This window comes from Doryrhamphus excisus, chromosome 19 (assembly GCF_030265055.1).
Source record: "Doryrhamphus excisus isolate RoL2022-K1 chromosome 19, RoL_Dexc_1.0, whole genome shotgun sequence".
NCBI classification, from domain to species: domain Eukaryota; kingdom Metazoa; phylum Chordata; class Actinopteri; order Syngnathiformes; family Syngnathidae; genus Doryrhamphus; species Doryrhamphus excisus.
The window spans coordinates 12,407,702-12,433,092 of NC_080484.1; the positions used below are offsets into that span (position 1 = coordinate 12,407,702).

The 25,391-nt window shown below is 42.1% G+C and overlaps 1 protein-coding gene across 2 annotated transcripts in view; it reads right to left on the reverse strand.

The window, feature by feature from the left end:
* nbas (NBAS subunit of NRZ tethering complex) overlaps nucleotides 1-25,391 on the reverse strand; it is a 112,773-nt gene that overhangs the window by 78,139 nt on the left and 9,243 nt on the right. For both annotated transcript variants that reach the window (XM_058056689.1, XM_058056690.1), the window contains exons 9-23: nucleotides 25,060-25,158; nucleotides 22,784-22,922; nucleotides 21,827-21,892; nucleotides 21,626-21,754; nucleotides 19,791-19,854; nucleotides 18,977-19,170; nucleotides 18,633-18,902; nucleotides 14,809-14,934; nucleotides 14,460-14,611; nucleotides 14,244-14,378; nucleotides 8,501-8,579; nucleotides 5,266-5,370; nucleotides 5,052-5,188; nucleotides 1,356-1,442; nucleotides 224-377 (exon numbers count right to left, since the gene is read on the reverse strand). In XM_058056689.1, the coding sequence (XP_057912672.1) occupies nucleotides 224-377; nucleotides 1,356-1,442; nucleotides 5,052-5,188; nucleotides 5,266-5,370; nucleotides 8,501-8,579; nucleotides 14,244-14,378; nucleotides 14,460-14,611; nucleotides 14,809-14,934; nucleotides 18,633-18,902; nucleotides 18,977-19,170; nucleotides 19,791-19,854; nucleotides 21,626-21,754; nucleotides 21,827-21,892; nucleotides 22,784-22,922; nucleotides 25,060-25,158 (1,936 nt within the window). The remainder of the gene's footprint in view (nucleotides 1-223; nucleotides 378-1,355; nucleotides 1,443-5,051; nucleotides 5,189-5,265; nucleotides 5,371-8,500; nucleotides 8,580-14,243; nucleotides 14,379-14,459; nucleotides 14,612-14,808; nucleotides 14,935-18,632; nucleotides 18,903-18,976; nucleotides 19,171-19,790; nucleotides 19,855-21,625; nucleotides 21,755-21,826; nucleotides 21,893-22,783; nucleotides 22,923-25,059; nucleotides 25,159-25,391) is intronic.

Sequence of the window (25,391 nt, forward strand, 5' to 3'; positions counted from 1 at the left end):
CACCACTCACACACACTAGCTTGGTCTCCAGAGGATAATGAGAGACCATTCCCCAGTTGTCTTTAAAAATGAGCAATGAACCCCCAAATCTCCTCCAGCTTTCCTAAGCTGTGAGAAATCATTTCTAAAATGTCAGAATCCTTCTTAGTCTTCTCAGCGACACGAGGGAGGAGACGTACAATGTAGGAGGTAAAAAGGACTCGTTTGGATTGGCTGCTGCTACCTGTCTGGAGCAAGAGTCGATATCCTGCGCTCGGCTGCGGTACCAGTCGGTGAGGAGATGAATGGAAGGAGTCGCCGAGCGGAACCTCAGCAGATCCGGAGCGTCCTCGTAGAGAAACATGTCATCATCAAACAGGTTCTGTTCCAACACCGCCCTGAGGGAGGTCATGAGATCAGAGTTCATTAAAAAGCACGCGTCTCTTTTTAGCTTTTATTTACAAAATCTGGAGCACTCTAGTCATAATTTGGAATTTAGAATTAATATATATTCATTCATTTTCTACCGCTTATCCTCACGAGAGTCACAGGGGGTGCTGGAGCCTATCCCAGCTGTCTTTGGGCGACAACCATTCACACTCACATTCATTCCTATGGACAATTTGGAGTCGCCAATTAACCTAGCATGTTTTTGGAATGTGGGAGGAAACCGGAGTACCCGGAGAAAATCCACACATGCACGACAAGAACATGCAAACTCCACACAGAGATGGGCGAGGGTGGAATTGAACCCTGGTCTCGTAGCTGTGAGGTCTGCGCGCTAACCACTCGACAGCCGTGCAGCCCTTGATATTCATTCATTCATTCATTTTCTACCGTTTATCCTCATGAGGGTCGCGGGGGTGCTGGAGCCTATCCCAGCTGTCTTTGGGCGAGAGGCGGGGTACACCCTGGACTGGTCGCCAGCCAATCACAGGGCACATATAGACAAACAACCATTCACACTCACATTCATACCTATGGACGAGGGTGGAATTGAACCCTGGTCTCGTAGCTGTGAGGTCTGCGCGTTAACCACTCGCCCGCCGTGCAGCCCTTGATATATATTTTTTAATTAAATTAAAGGGTGCATTATGAGAAAGTGTAAAAGCCCAACACCACAGTGCAGCGGTAACAAGCATTTAGTAAATCAACCCAGTAAACGAATCGCTCCTCTCAAATGGCACAAATTGGCAGTGCAGCAAGACGCAGCATTAGTTTGTTATGGCTCCGCTTCACATTTGGATGATAATAAGCTGTCTACTGTAATAATGATGCCAGAGGAAGCATCTGGTCTGTTTGGAGCAGGAACGTTAACGCTTCTCGTAAACCACAACACGTCGATGTGTGTCCAAAATGGGTGTAAAAAGGCTCACCTGCACTCCTCCGCCTCACACCAGTCCATTTCTCGGTGTCTCTGCTCATCCCAGGGAATCAAAACCAGATCGCCTCGCTCGTTCAGACTGGGAGGAGAGAAGAAAGTGGAAGGACAATATTATAGTAAGGACTGTTTCTACAGCATATAATAATAATAATAGGCGGCACGGTGGTTAGCGCACAGACCTCACAGCTAAGAGACCAGGGTTCGATTCCACCCTCGGCCAGTTTGCATGTCCCCGTGCATGCGTGGGTTTTCTCCGGGTACTCCGGTTTCCTCCCACATTCCAAAAACATGCTAGGTTAATTGGTGACTCCAAATTGTCCATAGGTATGAATGTGAGTGTGAATGGTTGTTTGTCTATATGTGCCCTGTGATTGGCTGGCGACCAGTCCAGGGTGTACCCCGCCTCTTGCCTGAAGACAGCTGGGATAGGCTCCAGCACACCCGCGACCCTCGTGAGGAAAAGCGGTAGAAAATGAATGAATGAATGAATAATAATAATACACATTTTACAATAGCCACCATCATATTTTAAGAAGCTAGTTTGTGTGAAAAAAAAGCCACAGTGAAGTCCATTTGGAAAATGTGCTTTTTCTCATTTATTTGTTTGGTAATTTATTATTTCATAACTAATGGAAAAGTGTTGTCATTGGCTTAGGTATGTGTTGCGTTACCCAGATTTCGGCTGCATTATTTTCTTGATTATTATCTCCCCTTTGGTATATTTGTAATGGCTGCTAGACACAACGCTAACCAGTGGTATATAATGAACGCTACATAGCATGAATCTACGAATGGAATTTGCCTAATGATGATAAAACCTTGAGGACATTGGTATTACATGTATGCCAGCATGGATGCCAACGCGTTTTCATCACAGCCCATATGGGGCGCCACATGTGTCATCTCAAAAAGTGCGTCCATACAAGTGCATGAAGCAACAGATGGTAATTCGGGTGGAAGAAGCCCCAAAACATAAAGCTAAAGAACATTTGGGAGGTGAGCGCGTGTTCCGCCTGAGTTGTAAAACCCCTGATTTATTTTTCTAGACGCCGTGTTATAGTATGCAGTCTGACTTCTGACAGCTGCGACACGTCTGAGGGAGATCAATTGGGAGGAGGCATCAAAAGTGAGTAATGATTGTTGTAACACTTCTTCCTTAAAAAAAACAACAACAACAAACCCCAACACAAACAGAGACAAAGTGGAACAAATGGAGGAAAAATAGGCTTTTTTTGGCATTGTGTAACCAGCTACTGTTGGAAACTACTACTACTACTACTACTGATAAGAATAATAATAATAATAATAATAGAACCATAACAATAACAATAAGCAAGGGGTGTCCAACACCTTCCAGCAAGGCCCAGAAACACCCAGGACACCCTGGACTGGTGGCCAGCCAATCACAGGGCACATATAGACAAACAACCATTCACACTCACATTCATACCTATGGACAATTTGGAGTCGCCAATTAACCTAGCATGTTTTTGGAATGTGGGAGGAAACCGGAGTACCCGGAGAAAACCCACACATGCACGGGGAGAACATGCAAACTCCACACAGAGATGGCCGAGGGTGGAATTGAACTCGGGTCTCCGAGCTGTGAGGTCTGCGCTCTAACCACTCGACCGCCATGCAGCCGTGATTTATATATATTTAAAAAAAAAAAGCAGTGAGACGCTATCCCTCTCTTTATGTTGTGCTCTTCTCTAGCAGATATCTGCAGCTGTGTCGGATGGACGGCACATTAAGTCCCCACTCTGTGTCTTTCCCCTCTTGCTCAAGCTTAAAGTCCCCCAGAAACATGGCCAATTGAACGCATGGAGTTAAAAATCCTAAAAATCACAGAATGTTGTCAGAAAGATGGAGGATAAATAATTAAACGTGAGCACAATATGACATGGACGGGGAGGACCGAATAATTCAAACACACTACTAATCTACTTCCACTCAGACGGAGCGAGACGGAAAATGTTCCATGTTTTCAGCTGACTACACACACACACACAAACCTGATCAATAACCTCCAGGGAGGAGGTTGGTTGTGTGGAAGAATGCTGAAGAGCAGATGGCGCGAGGCGTCTGCTGCTCATAAGCCGTGGCCCGCAGCGAGCGGAGCCGTGATGGATGCTCACTGCAGAGCCACGAAGACACATCAGCCCCATACTAAACTCACATATGCCTGATAAGGGCGGGACGTCTGCCCATTTATGTGTACCTGTTTGCACACATGGACTCTTTTGGTGACTAAAGTACGCACCTTGTCTGCAGGGAGATATAACAATTAATGAATCAGCTAAGAGTTCTGAAGAGCCTGTGGAATAGTGCACTACTTGGCTGCAACCAGCAGAGGCGCTGTTGGCCCAGAGATCATCTCCAGTGATTCCCAGCCTTTATTTAGTGAGCCAATATTTAACACAGTTTCAAGCTAGTTATGGACCTATAACGCAACAACTAGGCAACCATGCTATAAATGTGCTATATATTATACTTATAGGTTATCACATGGTTTGTCGTCGAGGGCTGATACTGGCACGCGGGGGCATGATACTGGGCCTGATACCAGACAAACCATGTGATGATCTTATTATCACATACTATTTAACCATGAGCTTATTATCACGTACTATTTAATCAAAAGACCATTTTGTTTCCAGAAAATTTTCAGTTTATAACATGTATTATATCTAAACAGTGTAAACACAATAATTGCAAAAATATTTCAACAATAATATTTTATCAACTGTCTTATCTTATCAATGTCTGACAATTAAATTTCCATTAATCAAGTTTGGGTTTTTTGGTGACTGGAGAAGCACTAGGAATATTTATCGTGCGCTGTTCTCTGATTGGTTGTTTCACGGGCACGATACCAGAGCAGCGCGCTCTGAGTGGACAGCTACGGGGGCTGATACTGGACATGGTTAAACTCTATATTTTATCAGTATCACTGCCCTGGGCTTTGACACAGTATCATTTCGGCCTTTTCCCGTATCATTCATGGGCGCTTTCTAGGGTACAGGGCCAATTAATACTGTAGTATGTGATAATATTTAATATTATTATTATTATGGTTGTAGTTGACAGTAGTGTACAACTGCACAGTCCCATACCGCATTGAGAATCAATTCTAACATAATGTCTTATAAAGTGCACATAATCAATTGTGGAGCTGTACCTAAACAAGTGTCCAGTGTGTGTAAAACAAAACACTACCACAGAGCATCGGTGTTGCTTAGAAAGTGTGGCCACGTCCTAATATTGTTTGCATGTCCCCTTCACAAGTGGAAATGAAAGTGTTTGTCCTTTAATGTCTTTGGCCAAAGTCGCCCGTGTAAGGTCTTGCTGGTTTGTGTGCCCTTATTACATCAGACCCCACACAAAAGGAGCCTGTCTGTGTGTGTGTGTGTGTGTTGGACTTACACTGAGAACAGAAGGAAAAGTGTGACTTCAGCTTTGTGGAGGTGTTAATGTTGACATTTTTTTTTAGCAATTAAAGCGTTAAGGGAACTCCGAGCTCATGCACGTAAAGCTGCAAAGGTCAATGAATGCCTCTTAGAAGAAATTACGGGCCGTGTTCCTATCATTTCCGCACCTTCTCAGTACGTAGCATACCGAGCATAAAACATCTCATTAAGGTGCGCTTCTGCAGCTTTGCTTGTTTGCGCGGCTTGCAGGGACTCACCAGGCCTCGGGGAGCAGTACCGTGTACTCGTGTGGAGAGGTTGTTTCTGGGAAGTTGTAGAGGATGGCCAGACGATGCTGCAAGAGCTCTGCCCCGTGGTAGGTGAAGAGGATGTCCAGAGCCTGCACATTGCTCTCCTGTAGACAAAGAGAAATAAATAAATACAAGTTTTTTTTTTTAGCTAGAATAATAGAATAGAAAAAGTGATCTTTACCCTGGCGTAGTTCCTGGCCGACAACACAATATTTTGACTACGGAACTTCTTGAAGAACTCTGCATCGTATTTCTGCTCTGCTGCATGAGGACCTCCGAGTATCTCCTGGAGAAAAAAACAGACAACAACCGCACTGCATTATACAGTTATATGTACACTCTATATATATTAGGGATGTCCAAAAGCCGAAAACCGATATGCTGATATTGTCCAACTCTCAATTTCCGATATATGTAACATGACATATCTCCTATGGTGGAATGAACACATTTGTGTTGTATACAGCATTTTTTAATATCACAATAATTTTTTTAATAATATAATTTTTTCATGATCGGGAAAAAATCCAATATGTCAACCGATATCACATTTTTATGTTGATATTATGTTGATAATGACGGGTATAGTTATCGGATATCCCTAATATGCTGTATATTCATATACACACAGTATATGTCATGATATACTATAGAAATTAATATCATTTAGAGTAGTCAGTGTCTAGCTCGTATAGCAGGATAGATTTACTATGAACATAAAAAGCTGGTATTGTGTCTACAGTCAAGCATGGTGGGGGTGGCATCATGGACGGGTGCTGCACGAGTGTTGCCGACACCAGGGGAGCTGCGGTTCATTGAGCGGACAATAGGAATTCCAGCATGCATTGAATTTATATGACGGCTTTAGAGGGAGAAATTTCGTGAGATTTCGGCAAATCTGGTAAGAAGTCAGCTCAGCGAGAATCTGAAGCAAATGTGCCCAAAGTCTTTTTCCACTGAGGGCCACAACATTTGCTGCCATCTTGGCAAGATGTGAGTGTGTTAAGTATGCACACACCCTTTGGAACATGGTGCGTTTGTGAGAAATAGTACTTGAACAGGCCATGCACCGCAGACAAAGCCCAGCCTAGTTGTGCTGATAAAAACCCTAATATCATATTCATAGACGGTCAGGGAAAAATGGAATCGGTGCAAGAAGGAATGCGAGGAGCGCTGCAGTTACCATGACGATGTCCGAATACAGCGAGAGCGCGAGACGTCTGGCTTGAATATATCTAGCCGGCTCAAATCTCTAATCTTCCCTCCGCAGTGCGTGAGAACCGTGCCATGTGGAGACGTATCGAGGTTGGAGAAGAGGAGGGGAAAAAAATGGTCTGTGTTTGCATTTGTCATCCTGAATGTAAAATCAGCTATTTTACAATATCATCAGCAACTACTACAACTACTACTACTACTACTATTAGTACTAACAAATGGCAACCAGAAGTCAGATGCCATCAGAGGTTGATGCTTTTATGGTTTCACAATTAGAAATAGTTTTACATACATAAAAAACAACTCTAAATACATGTCGCAATGAAAGTAATAAATGAATATTTACCTTCACTGACGGCACAACTGTTTCTAAAGACACAATGTGGCGGCGAGATCAACCACCACTACCACCTTCCTCACCTTCTTGCAACTTCCTTTCCTCCGTTTTGGGGGATTTTTGGGTGATAAACACTCCTGAATTCAAGATATTAGTCATGGCAAAACAGGAAGGTGGCGGTGGTGGTTGATCTCGCTGCCACTTTGTGTCTTTGGGGACGGTCACGTCAAGAATCATTATTTATATGCATTCATTATTTATATGCATTTCCAATTGTTTTAAAACATGTAAAACATGTTTGTGGTAACATTTTCAGAAAGGATTGCCTTCTTTTACGATATTTCTTGGAAGGAAAATTGATTCTGTTAGCGTCTGTTTTGTCATTAATTCATGAACTAACAGAGCTGTATGCCAATATCAACATTATTCAGCAACATACAGTATAAAAGATAAGGCATTGCTTCATCTACTGAATGTCCTGTATTTATTTATACAATGTTTCTGTCACAGCCATTCGCTGGGGTCCGTGAATGGCTCCCGGGCCAGACTTTGGACACCATCTTGAGTCATACTCTTTAAGTGGCTCCCAAGTAAACACCCTCTACAACCTTTCAATATTTCTAAATGAGATTAGTGCGGTTAGAAGAGAATATCAATCAAAAGCATATAAGGGAATTCATTTTCTGCTTTGGGGCAGAAAGAAGCATTAGGTTGCGTAACAGCGAAAGCAAGAACTGATGGTATAATATTGTTTTTAAAGAGACCGAAAAAAAAACAAATCTAGCCTAAATATCCCCAGGGAAGTCTTTCAGTCCTTCTATTAATATTCCACTGAGGCTGCCTGCTCCGCGTGGAATAATCAGTAAATAAGAAAGAAGCAATAAATGTCCAAGACAAGAAGAAGAAGAAGTGCCGCATCCTTTATTTGCAACCTTTTATTTGGTCACCGGTTCCTGGATAAAAGGTTAAACCAATCAAATCCTTTCTGCCCTTTTGACATTTGATGACGCTCCCTAGCTGGCAGACGACTGCGGCTTGAACCGCATTGAGTCAAGTTCAGCGCGGGCGCCCTGGCGACAGGATGATTGCCCGCCGTATTGTTGCACTTGCACGCCTTCCAGATGCTACATTACAAGCTAATCCAAGAAATTTAGTTTCAAAAGAAACCTACACACATGGTTGTGTGTGTGTTTGTAATTATAATGTACAACTATGTAAGTGAGGCGGCACAGCGGTCTAGTGGTTAGCGCACAGACGTCACAGCTAGGAGACCAGGGTTCAATTCCACCCTCGGCCATCTCTGTGTGGAGTTTGCATGTTCTCCCCGTGCATGCGTGGGTTTTCTCCGGGTACTCCGGTTTCCTCCCACATTCCAAAAACATGCTAGGTTAATTGGTGACTCCAAATTGTCCGTAGGTATGAATGTGAGTGTGAATGGTTGTTTGTCTATATGTGCCCTGTGATTGGCTGGCCACCAGTCCAGGGTGTACCCCGCCTCTCGCCCGAAGACAGCTCGGATAGGCTCCAGCACCCCCGCCACTCTCGTGAGGGAAAAAGCAGTAAAAAATGAATGAATGAATGAACTATTTAAGTGGGCCACACGGTGGACGAGTGGTTAGCATGTAGGCCACACAGTCAGGAGATTGTAAAGACCTGGGTTCGATTCGCCGCTTGAGTTTGCATGCTTTTGCATTTATGTACCTAAACCGAACGGACGAGATGTTAATTGGAAAGCAAAATTTGAAAACTCTGTATATGTGATAATTTTCCTAATGATTTGGAGTGCATGAGAAACTGTGGAGAAAAATGTCTGTGAGGTGCTTCTGAACTTGAACCGTGATGAAAATTGAAGGTGACCAGTTACCTCATATGTTGCCAGACGGTCTAGATAGGAGAGCAGCTTCAGACGGCTCCGACACAGCTCCTTCTGCTCCAGAGTCAACCTGCATACATGCATCACTTTACAACATCCGCCCCTTATCACAAAACAATATCTGTCAAGATTGGTTGAAAACATGGCCGCCAACATGTAAAATTGCAAAGCCGTGGGTTATATTTAGCAAAAAAAATTGTCCATAAATCACTGACCGTAAAACTTGGAGGATATCGTTATTAGATGTATGCTAGCACGTATCCCAAATCATTTCAACCACAACCCATTGGGGGCGCCACAACCATGATTGTATAGCGCCATGTGGGTATAATCTCTTTCTAATCACCACAAATCAACCGTCCATAACAACAAGAGGCCGATGGAGTTTTTTATGTGTTTGATGCCATAGCTGTCAGCGTTGGTGACTGATTGTCCTGCAAGGGCAAAAATCCATTTTGGGCGTAATTGAATCATGGTCGTAAATAAAGAGCATGACCGCAAACATATACCTTTAATTCAATCAGGCGAAGAAAGCACCAGGGAATGGAAAGCTGTAAAACACAGCCACACACGGTCAGATCATAAAATAATAATTCACTCCATGGCCTAAATATTGGTACATTTGACAAGAAGACGCATAGAATGGCCAAAAACACCTTCAGTGTGAAGAAGAAGTGTCAAAAGCTCCCTAATAACCTGGATGGAGTCAAGAGTGACCACAGGGGAGCTGACCCCTCCGTCACTGCCGTCTTAATCCTTAATCCCTCATTACAGAGTGCACTATCAGTCCTTATCGGGCCGCCTCTACACACTCTACCAGAGATTAACACTGGCTCAACGCACTCGCCGCCGCCTCAAAGCACAGCGGCTTAAGCACTCGTACTAACGGTAATTATTGCTGGGCTATTCGGAGCACGGAAGTTGTTGGAGGTGGGGAAATAACGGCGGGAGTGACGACTCTATTATGACATTTTGACATAAACAAAAAAGTGGACGTGGCTCGGAAAGGAGTCAAATGCTAACTTGGCTTTCAACCAATTGTAATAGTAGCATATGAAACTACAAGTTCTAAATTATATGCCACCAAACAAAATCTATACAGGAGAACTATAGTCTCCTCTGCTTGTAGACACACATTTTATCCATGTGGAGACTGAGGGCAGCAAAAAAACATCATTGTGTTGAGCACAACACAATGACACCTGCTAACAAACAACAACAATACAGGAGAACTACTGTCTTCTCTGTGTAAAGAGACATATCTTATCCAAAATGAGACTGTGGGCATCGCTATGAAGACACTGTGACGAACACAAAACAAGAAATTCAAAGAAACGACAACAACAGAGGAGAGGAACAGTCTTCTCTGCATAAATCTATGATGCATTTTATCCATGAGGAGACTGAGGGCAGGGAGAAAACAACATTGAGTTGACCGTAGAATGAGACACGCTGACAACCAACAACAGAGAGGAAGACTACAGTCTTATCTGCGCAAAGAGGCACATTTTATCCAAAAGGAGATTGAGGGCAGCAAAAAAAAAAAAAGTATTGAGGGCAGAATGAGACACGCTAACAATAGAGGAGAACTACAGACTGAGAGTGGCAAAAGAACGGGAGAACCGCAGCAAAGTGGAGACTGTGGAGCTACAGCAACATTAGCATGTGCATTTATTGTTTAATGCTTGATTACTGAGCGATCAGCAGCGCTTTACGTCACGAATATGTGGTATTGTCTCGGCAAGTTTAGAACCCCGACTCGCCAGGTACTACAAACTAGAATGTGGTGTCACACACACACCCTAGACCTAGTGTGTTCCATATTCATTCCATTGGAAAGGCATCACTCCTTCATGTCTTTAGTCAGTCTCATGGCATGACTGCGACAGCATAACGCACACAAATATTGCATGTGATGAAAGCCATTATCATGCAGGACGGAGGATTGCATGCATACTCAGAGATTGGCCACGTAGTCACTCACCGCATCTGCAAATGACAGAATTACTCTCATGATTGAGACCTCTGATCAGATAGCATCAACACCTTGTAGCAAAGTGCGCTCTCATCATCTCGTCTTTCCTTTTTTTTCTCCACTCCAACTCAACAGCCGAAGTACTGTCCATCTTGTTCTCATATGCAGAAAGCCCCTCGAGAATCGCAAAATTAAACTTTGCGCAGATGGATGAGGGCGTGACAAAAAAAGGGTAAATAATGTGTTTTTGTTGGGGGGTTTTTTGTGCCTGTACCGATGTGTGGCAGCTGAAATATAAGAGGCAAGAACCAAGTCCTGAGGAAGTTTGCATTTTTATTTCTTTTTGCAATATCACTTTTCAGAATGAGTGACTGGTTGGCAAAATGCGAGAAACTTTCAAAAATGGTCGTAACGTAATGAAGAGTAAAGAGAGTTCACTCAAACATACTGAAATCACGTCTTTTTCTGTCCGTATTTTAGATGCGACTTTCAATTGTTTTCTTACTCGATTAATCTGAATCTTGTTGTTTCGATTAATCGAGTACATGTTAGGTCCTCAATGGACAAAATCAATATGAACCAAACGCAAACAATAAGTGGTTTGGTTTCAGAACATATCAGGGGGAAAAAAGGCAAAAATGTAGCTTGCATTAATTAGTGAATTAATTAACTAATTAGTTATTATTAATCATTGTTTAACTGTTGCAGCTTTAATACAGAATGGAGGCTCAATAACTGGTAATGTGTATGAATCCATTTGAGTGATTTCTGTCTGCCCCTTTTATTTTTTGCTTTAATTAGTCTATAGGGCAGCTACATTAGAAGTCTGCCTAGCAACAAGCGGGCCTCCAGTAATTCTTTTGAGCACATCCTAACTAGTTTACTTCATTGCTCAAAATTAGCTTGTACACTGGACAAAAACAAGCTTATTCTGTTTGAGTTTTTTTTAGGTTGTTGGCCCACATTAGGCATTTGCAATTATAAAAATCACTAAAAGAACGAAAGATGTGAGTTGAGGCTAGCTCCTCTGTGAATGTTCACTTCCATGATGCTACCACTCCCAAATCAATTCAGCATACAGACGTGTTTGTGTTGACGGGTGCACATTTCTCATTAATATTCATTGCTCCTCATGAAGCTGCACTCTGTTGCTGTGTGTATGCTCGCGGCCCCGGCTCCCCCCATAGAGACAAATCGACTGTATGACTGACAAGAAGTGTTGTTCTATGGAACACTGTTGCTATATGAAGCGTCTGGGTGCTGAACCAATGCGCTGCCTATAGAGAGATGAGGAAAACAGACACGCATGCGCATGGCAATATATGGGAGCCGGCAAAATCATTGATGGCATTTTCATTTATGCTATGGTTAATTTCTGTATTTATTATCCCAAGACAAGAAATCTTGTCACGTTTTAATCTTGCCAGATCTTGTGACACTCCTAGATCACAATTATTTGAACTTTTCCCTGTCTGCACTGGCTTGAACCTCATGATCCCTGTCAGTACAATGACTATTTCTACCAAATTCTCATGCGAACAATGACAACGGCTTGGTTGCTGACAACAACAGAAGCTACGATGCTATCTTCAAAGCGCGCACACAGCGGGACGCGATAGCCTTAAAGCACAGCAAGGGGGCAAATGATGCAGTCATTGTGACAAGACAATAGTTAAATATAGTCTTTATACACACACTCGCACGCACCACAGAGCAGATGTGATCGATACTGGGCCATTTCTGTAATGGCGGTGTAGTTAAAAAGAAATTAAGAGAATTATCATCACTGTCGCTGGCCTCTGCTGCAGGCCTCAAGGCGACTCGGGTGCATCCATTAGCGAGCGGCTTTGTGCTGCACACACTTGGGTAGATCCTGAGTCACGTACAAGAACAAAAATATTTAAAGATGCCAATTCATTTGAACCCAGAGCACATTTTTGGAGTAACAGCAAATTTTCCACCAAAGGGACACAAATGAAAGTGCACAAATAAGAGCGAGAGGCTCAGAACGACACACTTCTGCTTGCCCCCCGTTCAAAGCCGGCCACCGGGGTTAAGCATCCTAAGTGCGAGCAACAATAGAGACAATAGAGAGTCATCCAGCTGCAGGAACAACGTCTGCCCGCTTATGCCACCGCCGCAAATGTATTTTTAATGAGTGCCATTTATTTCAGTAAATGCACATTTCCCAGTGTTTACCTTTGGACATTTTAATAGTGTCTAATATGCCGAGGAAAGCTTGGCGGTACGAGTGCATCTGCATGTACGAGAGGTGATTAGTGACCACTAAAGGCTTTTTCATTAGTCTTTCCCCCCAGGCACTTAACAACAAAGGCATAAATTACATCCAGCAGATTAACCACTAATCTCCCTACACCAACTTCTCCTGCTTCCTACCCCATGCCCTCCCTCCTCGTCGCTGCTCATGACCCCGCCTCTGATCCCTTTCTCTGGGCTGTGACCTCATCAAACTATCACCGTGAAATGTGGCAGCCCCGCTCTCCCATTACCTGCTCTTGTTTTGTTGTTGCCTACACCTTCCTACGAGCAACGCTTTTCTTCCTTTCTTTCATCTGCCCTCTGCTCTATTAGATGCCTTACCAGAAGAAATGGCCATCCAAAAAGAATACATAAACGCCTCCTTTTTATTCCACCCTCGGGATACACAGGCTGGCTGAAGTTAACTTTACCGTTACAGTCGTCCATCACTGTAGGGTGTTAATTAAACATAATTCATTACAAAAAATATTAGTTATTTTATAATATATGGTAATGGTAATGGTATTATTTCATTTGAACATGCATCAGATTACAATTGAATGCATCACACAATCAGTTCACAGTTCCACATGTCCAAAAGGAGTAGGAAGAAGCAAAGCTTATTAAATCCTACCCCTCCATCTGGTACTTTTTCAATCAGTAACTCTTACATTTGTTCACTTCCTGCTTTCCTAATATAGTTTAAGGTTTTTTTTTATTTTATTTTATATTTTTTATTTTTTGTCACGTACCGAAGTACGAGACAAAATGGGTTTTAGTTTAGTTTTGTTTTTTTTTACATTTTATCTGTAAAATAAAATGTAATAAAAATAACCTTACCCCGAATAAAAGAATGGTACTTGCTGCAGTTGAGAATATAAATGAAGATGATATAAGGTTCAGAGTCCACACAAGACTGAGAAATGAATTGAACATTGGAAAAAGAGTTGTTGTTTTTTGAAAAATATATCTAAATATTATACAGACAGCATGTGGTCCAGAGAGTAGTGCACTAATGGATCCTCGCCCCAGCATGCATAAAGGCACGGCCCTCTGGCATGCCATTTCCATATTTTGCGTGTGCAGTTAAAAGCTGATTATTAGAAACTATTACTGATAGAAGGCGGCTGAAAAGGGCATGTCAAGGCTGCAAAATACATAAATAAATAAATAAAACAGACAGCCGGCGAGGAACAATCTTTGATGACAACAGGGAACCGCCTCCGAATGATGATGCGTCCTGTTGTGCTCCATCTGTCATATTTTCTACTTTATTGGTGAAATATGGGGATTTCCGTGACTTGTATCCATGCTGTTATATTTTTCTGATTAGTTGTTTTCCGTTGGGCACTTGAGGTCACTTAGCCTGCCAAAGTACTCTCTGCAGGCCCCCCGGTGGTCCTTTATGAGGACATTTGGTACACTAGCATACACTAACACACAGTAGCTACAGTGCTAAAAAAAAAAAAAAAAAGTCACAGTTTGCATCACGAGACATACCTGCTGAAGTCAACCTTGGCCAGAAGTTCTCGTCTCCTCTTGCTGTCCTTCTCCTTCTTCATCTCCATCTCGTCCTCGTCTGACAGGTCCTCATACGGAAGGTCGTCTAGGTCAACGTCGCCCGGCATGATAAACCTAAAAGTTTATTTTTATTTTTTAATCCTCTTGAGTCATGCTTTATTAAATTCAGAGGACATAATCTAGGAGGGACGCTACCTGCCCCCGTCCTCTCTGTTCCCTACGGCAATGAGGGCCTCCAAGTCAGTCCCCTTTAGGCCGTACTGCAGCAGTTCCTTGGCCGCATCCACGTTCTCCGGGACGCGCTCCACGCACTCGTGCAGCACCCACGAGCGCTTACGGATCTTGCTCTGGGTCAGAGAAGAAGACAGACGGGAATGAATGAGCTCAGGGGAAATGGAGGTGGAAATAAGCTGGAAATTAGTTTAAAAAATGATGCGTGAAATAGAGTTCTGGTTTGGTTTTTTTTGTGAAACTGCCACCCCCACTTGGCTACTTATGGCTTTCTGTGTGTTTCTCACAACAATTGTCTCTTTCCATGTCCTACCAGGTAGTCTTGAATGGAGGCGATGCTGACTGTACTCTTCCTCCATTGTCTCTGGTAGACCAGGTCTGAGTCCAGATTGTACGCTTGGGCAAGAGACAAGGCCTCACCGTACTCTTCACTGTCAATCTGTTGGGTAAGAATGACATAAAATCAACACACAATAAGGGGACTCATTTTATACATGCGGAGACTGAAAATCTGCTGCTAGCAGACAAGACAAATAAGCGAATTATGAGAGGTACAATTTAATAAAACCCAAGGCTGCTTGAATCAGGTGAAAAGCATGTGTAGGACTTGATTTGGAGACAAGAGGCGAGTCAGTGTAGCTAATATTAGCAAAATCAAAATGCAGTCGTCACTCACTACATCATTCAATGACTCGATTTAAAAAAAAAAAAAAAAAGATCACTGTTTTGTGTTTGGCACGGCGTTTGAGTGGTTAGCGCGGAGACCAGGGTTCAATTCCACCCTCTGTGTGGAGTTTGCATGTTCTCCCCGTGCATGCGTGGGTTTTCTCAGGGTATTCCGGTTTCCTCCCACATTCCAAAAACATGCTAGGTTAATTGGCCACTCCAAATTGTCCATAGGTATGAATGTGAGTGTGAATGGTTGTTTGTCTATATGTGCCCTGTGATTGGCTGGCAACCAGTCCAGGGTGTACCCCGCCTCTCGCCTGAAGACAGCTGGGATAGGCTCCAGCACCCCCGCGACCCTTGTGAGGAAAAGCGGTAGAAAATGAATGAATTAATTAATTAATGTTTTGTGTTTGCCTATGGCCTATTTAAATGAGGTTGTTGCTTTCAGAACCATGGACAGCGATGTATTGTGTTTGTTTTCTGTGATGCTCGATATTTTGAGTGAAAACAGTTTTTTTATTATTTTTATTCATTATTTGTAGAACCTGGGAGAGGGGCTTGCAGGCGAGGCCATCTGCTGTGTTTTTAGCATATGTACAGTACATGTCTAAAAAGGACAAGCAGTGCCTTAGCGCTGGAATCCAGAGTCTCCACTTTTTGTGCCGTCTGTCAGGAAAATATGGTTTGTTATTGCACTAAAATGTTTTATGGAAAGGTTTTTCCATCTGATATGCAAAAAAAAATAGCTCGAGCCTGCATCTAAAACTTGGAACTCCGATACCTTGGTGTTAGTGATCGCCCACATGATCGCAGTGACAGCGTGTGCTAGTGTCTTTAGCATGTCGTCAAGGGAAAATATATTCATAAAACTTGCATACAAGGAAGACAAACCTGAACAAATGTCTTCAAATGTTTGACAAAACACGGCAAAAAGGAAAGCACATATGAGAGATGGAGACAATGAAGGGCAGACTCACATGCCCAGACACCAAACTTAAACTATATTAGGAAAGCAGGAAGTGAACAAATGTAACAGTTACTGATTGTAAAAGTACCAGATGGAGGGGTAGGATTTAATAAGCTTTGCTTCTTCCTACTCCTTTTGGACATGTGGAACTGGGAACTGATTATGTGATGCATTCAATTGTAATCTGATGCCTGTTCAAATTAAATAAAACCATTACCATTACATTATTGTGTACTAATACTAGTAATGGACACAAGACATGTTAGAAGTAAGAAGATGTTATAAGACATAATGTTATAACAAACCATATCTTCCTGACAGCATTAAAGCCACAGACACACAGAAACTATTGTGGGGCAAGCTAACATATTCAAATCTCCTATTGTGGTTGCAGGTGCTGACGTTCGAAGCGACAACAAGGCTGCTTGTAATACTGAAAGGGACATTTACAAGCCCACGAGATATGTTGAAAAGAACCCACAAATGTCATTTTTGGTTACCTTGGGTACGTGTCAGGCACAAAAAAAAAAAGGTATGATAAGCATCAGCCTTCAAGTTAAAATACCCCCGCTTACACTGAAAGCTTTTGTGTCATATCAATGCCATAAAATTTGATTCAACAACTGTGAGCCCACTCGTATTGTGTGGAAGACGGACACGCGCGCGTGCACACACACACACACAGCAAATCCATCTCTATCTGTGCATGGGAGTACAAAGCAACACATTAGCCAGACTGCGGTTCCTGGAGGGCAGCGAGAACCACCACACAGTTAAAGCTCTCGTAGGAGGACATCAAAAATCGCTTCTCTCTCCCGGCGGATTCGCCTAATGAAAATGTCAGCAGCCTTGCCAGGGAGAGCTGATCGTGTAGAGGGGAAGGAAAAAAAAAAAACAAAAAGGCCCTGACGCGAGGAAATCACCCTGAATCTCTTTTCCTCCTGTGGTCAGATGAGGTGAGAGATGAGGTGAGAGATGAGGTGAGAGATGAGGTGAGGTCGGGCCTGAGGTGGTCTCACGGTGGAGTCACGCTTGTCAGGGATTGGCTCGGTTAAAATGTGTTTGCTCTGCTCATGAGATGGTGGATGGATCATGCCAATCCCGGTGTGTTGGCTTGCCTGTTCACCCTCGCTCATAAAACACACCATCATTTCCAAAGTATATAAGCTCAACTCGGCTTCACTCCAATGATTTTTCTAATTGCAGCAAGGGTGCTCTTTTTTTTCTTTTTTAACTTTCTATGAAATCTAAACAAGATATAAAAATAATAGTAATATCTCACCAAAGCCCCCCCCCCAATCTAATCCTGACATTATGCATATGTTCTTTACACTGCAGCCTTTGACAAAAATAGCAGCATGAACGGCGCTAAGCCAACCACAGAGCAGCCAAAAAGCTGTGCAGCAGGCCTGGACAGCGAGTGTTCCAAAGTGATAATAATGATATATTACTTTTGAGTCTCCACTGTTAGAATTGATGGCAAAGACTAATGGCCATCCAATGATGATGACAGTGATGAAGAAGGCACTAGATGATGCCTCGTAAAAATGACTGATGATCCATGAATCAAATTCAGAAGGGGAGGGGGGTGGGTGCGGTGGTACTGAGAAGCTTTGTGAAAGTGCATATTGTCGCCGTCTTTGCTGCAATTTGTCGCCAGCTTTTTTTTTTTTTTTTTTTAATGCCACAATTAGCATTTCTGAGAACGCCCGAGCGCTGAGAGATTGCATCAGAGACAACATGTTTTGGATTTTTTTTTTTTTTTCTGTAGTTTTGAAACTGATCCAATGAAGGCTCTTGTGAGCTGATTAATGCTGGGATTTTCCACACTCCATATTGTTGTACTCAACTGGGATCTCAAGAGAATGTAGTCGGAAATCAGACAAGAAAAGTTGCGCCCTGCTGTGCAGCGCCACATCAGAAATAATACAGTCTATTCTTGCATCATGCCACAGAAATACTGAGCAATGTTTTAAAATGTTTTCAAATGGGATCTGCTGGAATCCTACAAAAATAGCATGACATTTGTTTTATTACACAGAGTGGATGTCCCTCAGCATAGATTTGAGCCAGGTTTAGACCATCATGAGACGGGTTAGTTTTAGCCTAATGATGATGTGGCGTTATGCAATATGCATCTGTATTGTTTAATCCAATAAAATAAAAACATGTAAAAATTTTAAAAATTGACTTAAAAGTGTAAATAGTATTGTAAAAATACTTAAGTGTAAAAAAATATATACACAAACAAAAAAATACTTAAATATTTGTAAAAAATAAATAAAAATGACAAAAGTGTAAACAATAAAAAGAAAAATGACTCAAATTAAAGTGTAAAAAATACAAAAATAAATATGATGTAAATACAAATGTAAAATAAATTAAAATTGATTTCAGAAAAATTTTAAAAACAAAATTGCAACCAGTATTCTACGAATAAAACTATAACCCCAGTCATATACAATATGGTGTGTGAACTCAAAGTTTCATGGCCCACCTACCTTCCTCTGGTAGAGTTCTTCAGGAGTGGTGGACCTCAGACTAACCAGCCGGTAGTTCTTGACCACGGTGCGCGGGCGCTTACGTGGGGGCGCGAAACGTTCCATCTCCGTGACATAGTACAGGCCCTGTTTGATGTAGCCAAAGTAGCGGGCCTTTGCGGAGGACTCGTCGTCAGAATCCGAGTCTCCGCCGCCGTCGCCACCATCCTCATCTTCGCCGCTGAGGTTGCTCTCCACACGCCCGCGCTTGTGGGCATGCTTCAATTCGCACTTATGGGCAAAATAATTGTGAAGCTAGTGTCAAAAATAACCAACACAGCTGCCGGGGACATTTTGACATTTACCTCCAGGCTGAGGAACCCGCCATCGTGTGCGGCCGTGACCCGGGGCGAGGGCTCGAACCACTCGCAGGATTTGCCCAGGAGGTTCCTGAGGGTCCTGACAGACGAGACGGTCACGGAGCCCGAGCAACGAGCCAGGATGAGGACGTTTTCACTCCACCAGTTGATGTCCAATAGCGGCTGGTACTGCTCTTTATCTGTATCCAGACATGGGACACATACATACTGTATTCCTGCTCATTCATATTAATATGAGAAACCTCATAAATTCAAGCTCAAAGACATCCTTTATTTGAAATCCGAGACGTAAATCTCTTCTATTAGTTTTATGGTGCGTCGAGATTAGAGGTCCCAATTTTGTACTTGCTGCATTTGTGGTTATATTTCTATTTAGGTGTTTAGAATGTCAACACCAGCCTCTGTCCACGTACACATGAGTAAGTAACATTTCTACACGCGACAGCTGCTATGAGAGCGTGACGCCGAGCTGACGTGTGCGCGATGACAGGTATTTACACACGGAGCTTGTCATGATTAGACTCACACTTTTAGATCCTTGTTTACCCGAGCTGTCACGGACATCTGTACTAATGCCCCAAAACTGTCACAAAAACCCCCAAAACACATACACAGACACACTTTGGAGCAACTTGCAGGCGTGGTCAGAGGAATAAAGTTCATCCGCCTCCGGTTGTGTGTCTAAATAAGTGTATAATTCAGTGAATAAGACGTGTCAAAGATCATTAAATTCAATCCGCCTCGCTCTGCTGTGTCAGCGTTCAAAGCCGTCTCTGCTAAGCCCCGCCGGCCAAAGTACCTTTTATTTTCTTCCTCCTCTCCAGCGACGTCTTCCACTCCGGATTGATCTCCTCAAATCCTGGCTGCGGGGAGGGCCGAAGAGGGAGAGAGGAAGACAAAATGAATCACTGGCGCAGGAAAAACAACGCACACATGCTGCAGAAATCTGCAAAAACATCTCCTTCACGCCTAACATGTTGACGAAGGGAAGTAAGGAGAGTATCTCCCGATTTCACCACTTGTTTTATTATACCTTCTTGGACGTACTTTAGAGTAGTCAGTGTATATTTTGTATGGCAGGATGAGTTATAGTCAGAATTATCTTGCTGTTTGTTTGTGTTGCCAGCTAGTTACACCAGGGATGTCCAAAGTGTGGCCTGGGGGCCATTTGTGGCCCGTGGTATTTTTTCTCAACACATTCTAAAAATAAAAAAAAATTAAAAAAAATTTTTTTTAAAGGTAATAATATATATAACCATTGTATAATTCATACAATTTTAATAAAAATACAATTTAAAAATGTTAAAGGGTTACACATAAAAAAATCAATATTTTTGACGTAATATAGTAAATCTATTTGTAAAAAAAATCAATAAATACATTACTAATGAATAATAATACAATGAAAGAATAACTAATTCCATTTATTACATTATTTAAAAAAATAAATCTGTGTCTGTTGATGTGCATTATTTTGTAATTGTTTGAATATTTCACATTAACATTTCACATTTTAAGAAATCTATATTTTTGACTTAATATAGTAAATCTATTTGTAAAAGAAAATCATTAAATACATTACCAATTAAATATAATACAATGAAGGAATAACTAATTCCATTTATTACATTATTTAAAAAATAAATCAGTGTCTTTGATGTGCATTATTTTGTAATTGTTTGAATATTTCACATTAACATTTCACATTTTAAAAATTCAATATTTTTGACTTAATATAGTAAATGTATTTGTAAAAAAATCAATAAATACATTACAAATGAATAATAATACAATGAAAGAATAACTCATTCCATTTATTACATTATTTTAAAAAATAAATCAGTGTCTTTTGACGTGCATTATTTTGTAATTGTTTGAATATTTCACATTAACATTTCACACTCAAACAATCTATATTTTTGACTTAATATAGTATATCTATTTGTAAAAAAAAAATCAATAAATACATTACAAATGAATAATACAATGAAAGAATAACTAATTCCATTTATTACATTATTTAAAAAAATAAATCAGTGTCTTTTGACGTGCATTATTTTGTAATTGTTTAAATATTTCACATTAACATTTCACATTTAAAAAATCAATATTTTTGACTTAATATAGTAAATCTATATGTAAAAAAAATCATTAAATACATTACAAATGAATTATAATACAATGAAGGAATAACTAATTACATTTATTACATTATTTAAAAAAATAAATCAGTGTCTTTTGACATGGATTAGTTTGTAATTGAATATTTCTAAATGTTTTTTTAAAAAAAAAGGAAAAATAAGCAAAAAAGATGTAACATAAAACTTTAAATACGTATATATAACTCCTCAGAAATATACCGTATAAGTGCTGGGGTTGGTATACAAAATGTAAAATGATTTTTCAGTGTGGTACAATTGAACACCACTGAGTGTATTCAATACTGTTAAGCTGTCCACTGACTACTCTAAAGTACATTCATGTGTGTCATGAAATGTGTTTGTCAGCTATTATAAACGGCAGGCTTTGCGTCCTCTCCTCACTTGAGTGCTGGAGATGACATGAGATGTCATCTGTGAAATGCAGACAGCGCTGCATAATCGCCAGTCATGCATTGGCGAGCGAGCATAATACCTGTTGGTCCTGCTCCCACGCGGCCCTCTGCTTAAGCGAGGGGACGTCCCATAGAGACAGGCGACCCGAGAAGTGGATGACAGCCAGCAGGGTGCCGTCGGGGCTGAGGCTCATGCGGAATACGCCGTCCTGCGGCAGGACACACAAGTGTCAGGTTAAAGCGCTGCCGTTAGTCCTGCAGCGGAAAAAGACAGAGGCTACCTTTTCATCTCCTTGCCTGCTGAACAGCCTGAAGGTGGGCATCCTTAAGAAACCTCGCTTCTGGCTCTGAAAGAAGAAAGATGCGACAGTGTACAGTGCTTTGCTACATACTGGGCTGAGAGGCGCTCTGCAAGGTCACATTCAAAGATACTGTATATATAAGCACTCCAATGTCTTCCTTTTGTTTTTATTCAGCCATCCACAGGTGGACTTGATGGTGTGGTTTGGTGTCCCAAGTCGATGTCAGCTTCAGGTCACCAAAGGATGGCTTGATATTCTCCTTTTGGTAGACAACAGAATCCATGCTTGCATTTATCGCAGCAAGTCTTCCAGGTCCTGAAGCAGCAAAACAGCTCCAGAACATCACACTACCACCACCATATTTTACTGTTGCAATGAGGTTCTTTTTCTAAAATGCATTGTTAACTTTTGTCACGTCAATGAGCCTTAATATTTTTTTTTTCCAGCAGTGGTTTTGGTCTTGGAACTCTACCATGCAGGCCGTTCTCGCCCGGTCTTTAGATGCTGTTGTGGGGTCTTTTGTGACCTCTTGCATGAGTCGCTGCTGCACTCTTGGGGTCATTTTGGTTGTCCACCGACTCCTGGGAAGGTTCGCCACTATTCTATGCTTTCGACATTTGTGGATAATGGCTCTCACTGTGGTTTGCTGGAGTCCCAAAGCTTTAGAAATGACTTTTTCCAGACTGACAGATTTCCATGAATCTCAGTTAAGTCATGTTTTAACAGGGGGCAATCACTTTTTCACACAGGGCCAAGTAGGTTTGGATTTTTCTCCCTTAATAATAAAAGATCAGCATTTTATGTTCAGTTGTCCCAGACTCATATTTAATATGTAAATTTGACTAATACTGAAATTTGTTTGATGATCTGAAACATGTATATACATGTACAGTATATATAAGTATATGAGAGTTGACATCGGTGTGTGTTCCTTACCAGGTTGATGTCATCTTCGTAGCTGGTCACCTGCTTGTAGTGGGGCGAGCCGGACAGAGCCCTCCAGGCGGTGAGGCCGCAGCAAGAGGCTTTGGATGTGCTGTCGTCCCCAGACTCGCAGCCTCCTACCAGCAGCAGGCTAGAACACGACAAAAAACGCAGCCTCTTGATCACCAATTCAAAAAAGAGCCCACCTGAATGCTTTGCTTTGAGACCGTAGCATATGGCCGATAGCCCTTTTTAAATGTTAAATGTAGTGGGAAAAAAAAAATGTGTTATTGTGCCAAACCCACATCCTGGCTCAACACTGCCCCCTTGTGGAGCCTCGCATATCAGACAGTGAGCGGCATCTTCTGGGACTCTTATTAATTAACCTGACTGATGTTGAGAATAGCGTCTCACATATTTATTCTGCGTAGTTGCACTCGAGCAGATGCACTCCAAGCGGTGCACGACATCTGCACATGCAAATGTATCAACTCCATCTGTAAACTGGAGCGACGGTACATCTGGAGTCACCTCAGATTATTACAGCCCAGCCCATCCCATCTGTGGGGATGGGCTGCGCTCTCGCTCGCACCTGAACACGTCACATGTGTTGTGACCGCCGGTTGTCGCTGATCACTTTTAATCAACATTCACCGCCCTCGCCCTGGCCCACTTTTGAACACGGCGGATCATTAAAGTTTCATGGCGTCCGTCAGTTGGCAAACATTTGACAGTGGCTGTCAGGAGCCATTAAGCTGCCAAAGCAAGCTTCACCTGCCAGAGCCAATCTGGCTTCTTGCAGACTGGAGAGGAGGAGGAGGAGAAGGAGGCGAAGGCGGAAGGTGCACGTTTAGGTCACGGATTCCAGCCAGATGTGATTAGCCAAAAGCTCAAAGCGGAGAGAAGGATGACTCTCCCCCCCCCACACCATTTTCCTCCCCAGACTGGCCCACCGGCATTGCATTAAAAGTCAAGGCCTCATTTGCAAACTGGAGTACAAATGGCACACAAAGTTCACCAATTAATATTAAGACCTAAAAACTAGGGACGCTCCAATCAGGGTTTTATGCTGCTGATTCCGATACCAATCATCCATGTACAAGGTCCACGATACCGACAGCGATTACATGCATTAACTGTAGATCAGGGGTCTCAAACACGCGGACCGCGGGCCAAATGTGGCCCGCAGGACACTAGTTTGAGGCCCTGCCTTGATATGAAAGTTTAATGATAGTGCGGCCCGCGCAAGTTTGATATGGATGCTGTATGGTATCATGTACCCAGAAAAAATTATTACGTTTGATTAATGTTCATGTTAAAGGTTAAATAACTGTTAATAGTTATCCTCCCTATCCGTGTGGAAGTGGTAAGTTTTTGGCTTTTTAAGTTTAAAGGAAATAACTTGAAGGCTACCGTTTAGGTCGCTAGCTCTCTAGTTTGCGAGTTAGCATGTGTCTCAAGACCCTGCAGTTGCGCAATATGTTGTAAATAAAAAGAGTATAAATGTGACTATAGTCGTGTTTTGTCATGTCTACAGGGCTCTAATAATGCTTTGTTCATTTTAATCTGAAAAAAATAATTTGTCTACCCACCAACTATATGCGGTTTCTTAAGTTTGTATTATTTGCTGTTTTATTATTATTATTATTATATTTATTTATTTATTACTGATTGATTGATTTTCTTTATTCTATTTTTCATCTTATTTTGTGTAGAAAAATAAAAAGTAAGATATTTGAGAACAGTGGAATGTTTTAGCAGAGCTTTTCTTGTAGAAAATTGGAACCAAAGCGAAGTTTTTTAAATTTTTTGTTTTTAATAAATGCGTTGTTTTTTTTTTACGGACCCAACCTCGGATAACGTAGAAGATGGATGTATGGATTTTTGGAAAAACATATTCGAATGAGGGAGTGATGTTTGAAGCGCAATGGAGCGAGCCACGACTGTAAACCTAATATGATGTTTTTCTTGACTGTTCTCAAGCTGCTGCCACTACAGTCTTCTGGCAGGCTTACATTGAAAACTACTGATTTAGAGGTTCATTTTGCCCAAAACTCTAATGTTAGACTCCCAACTGCCATAGGTTGTCCTTCAAAAGTCATCTCATCTCCTCCTCAGGAGGGATTGGCTGATTTGATTTGAGATGATTGATGTGGGACGCCTGTAGATACAGTGACATACATGATACATGTGACTACAATGTATGCAAAAACGATGCGATCTGGTTTCAAATAATGTCATTTTCCCTGTGCTGGATGAATGGGTGCAGGAATTGGACGGACGCTCACCGGTGTCCCGGGTGGTAAATGGCCGAGGTGATGCCGTGGGCGTAGTGGGACGAAAAGCTGAAGGTGTGGTTCTCTTGGAAGTTCTGATTGGTCCCCACGCTGTGTGGAGGAGAAAGAAGAGAAATATTAATGTGTTCACAAAGAATCTGAAATGCTGCGGAGGGGGTGGAGGGGGTGAAGTGGATTTATTTGCAGCGAAAGCACATGTCATGCAATCTGTGCTGGGATATCTTTGTCTCGGGGGCTGGAATGAGGGGATAAGAGGAGGTGAAGGCAGGTGGAAAGGGGACAATAAGTGTGGCTGGCAGGAGAGCATGGCGACTGGGTTTAAG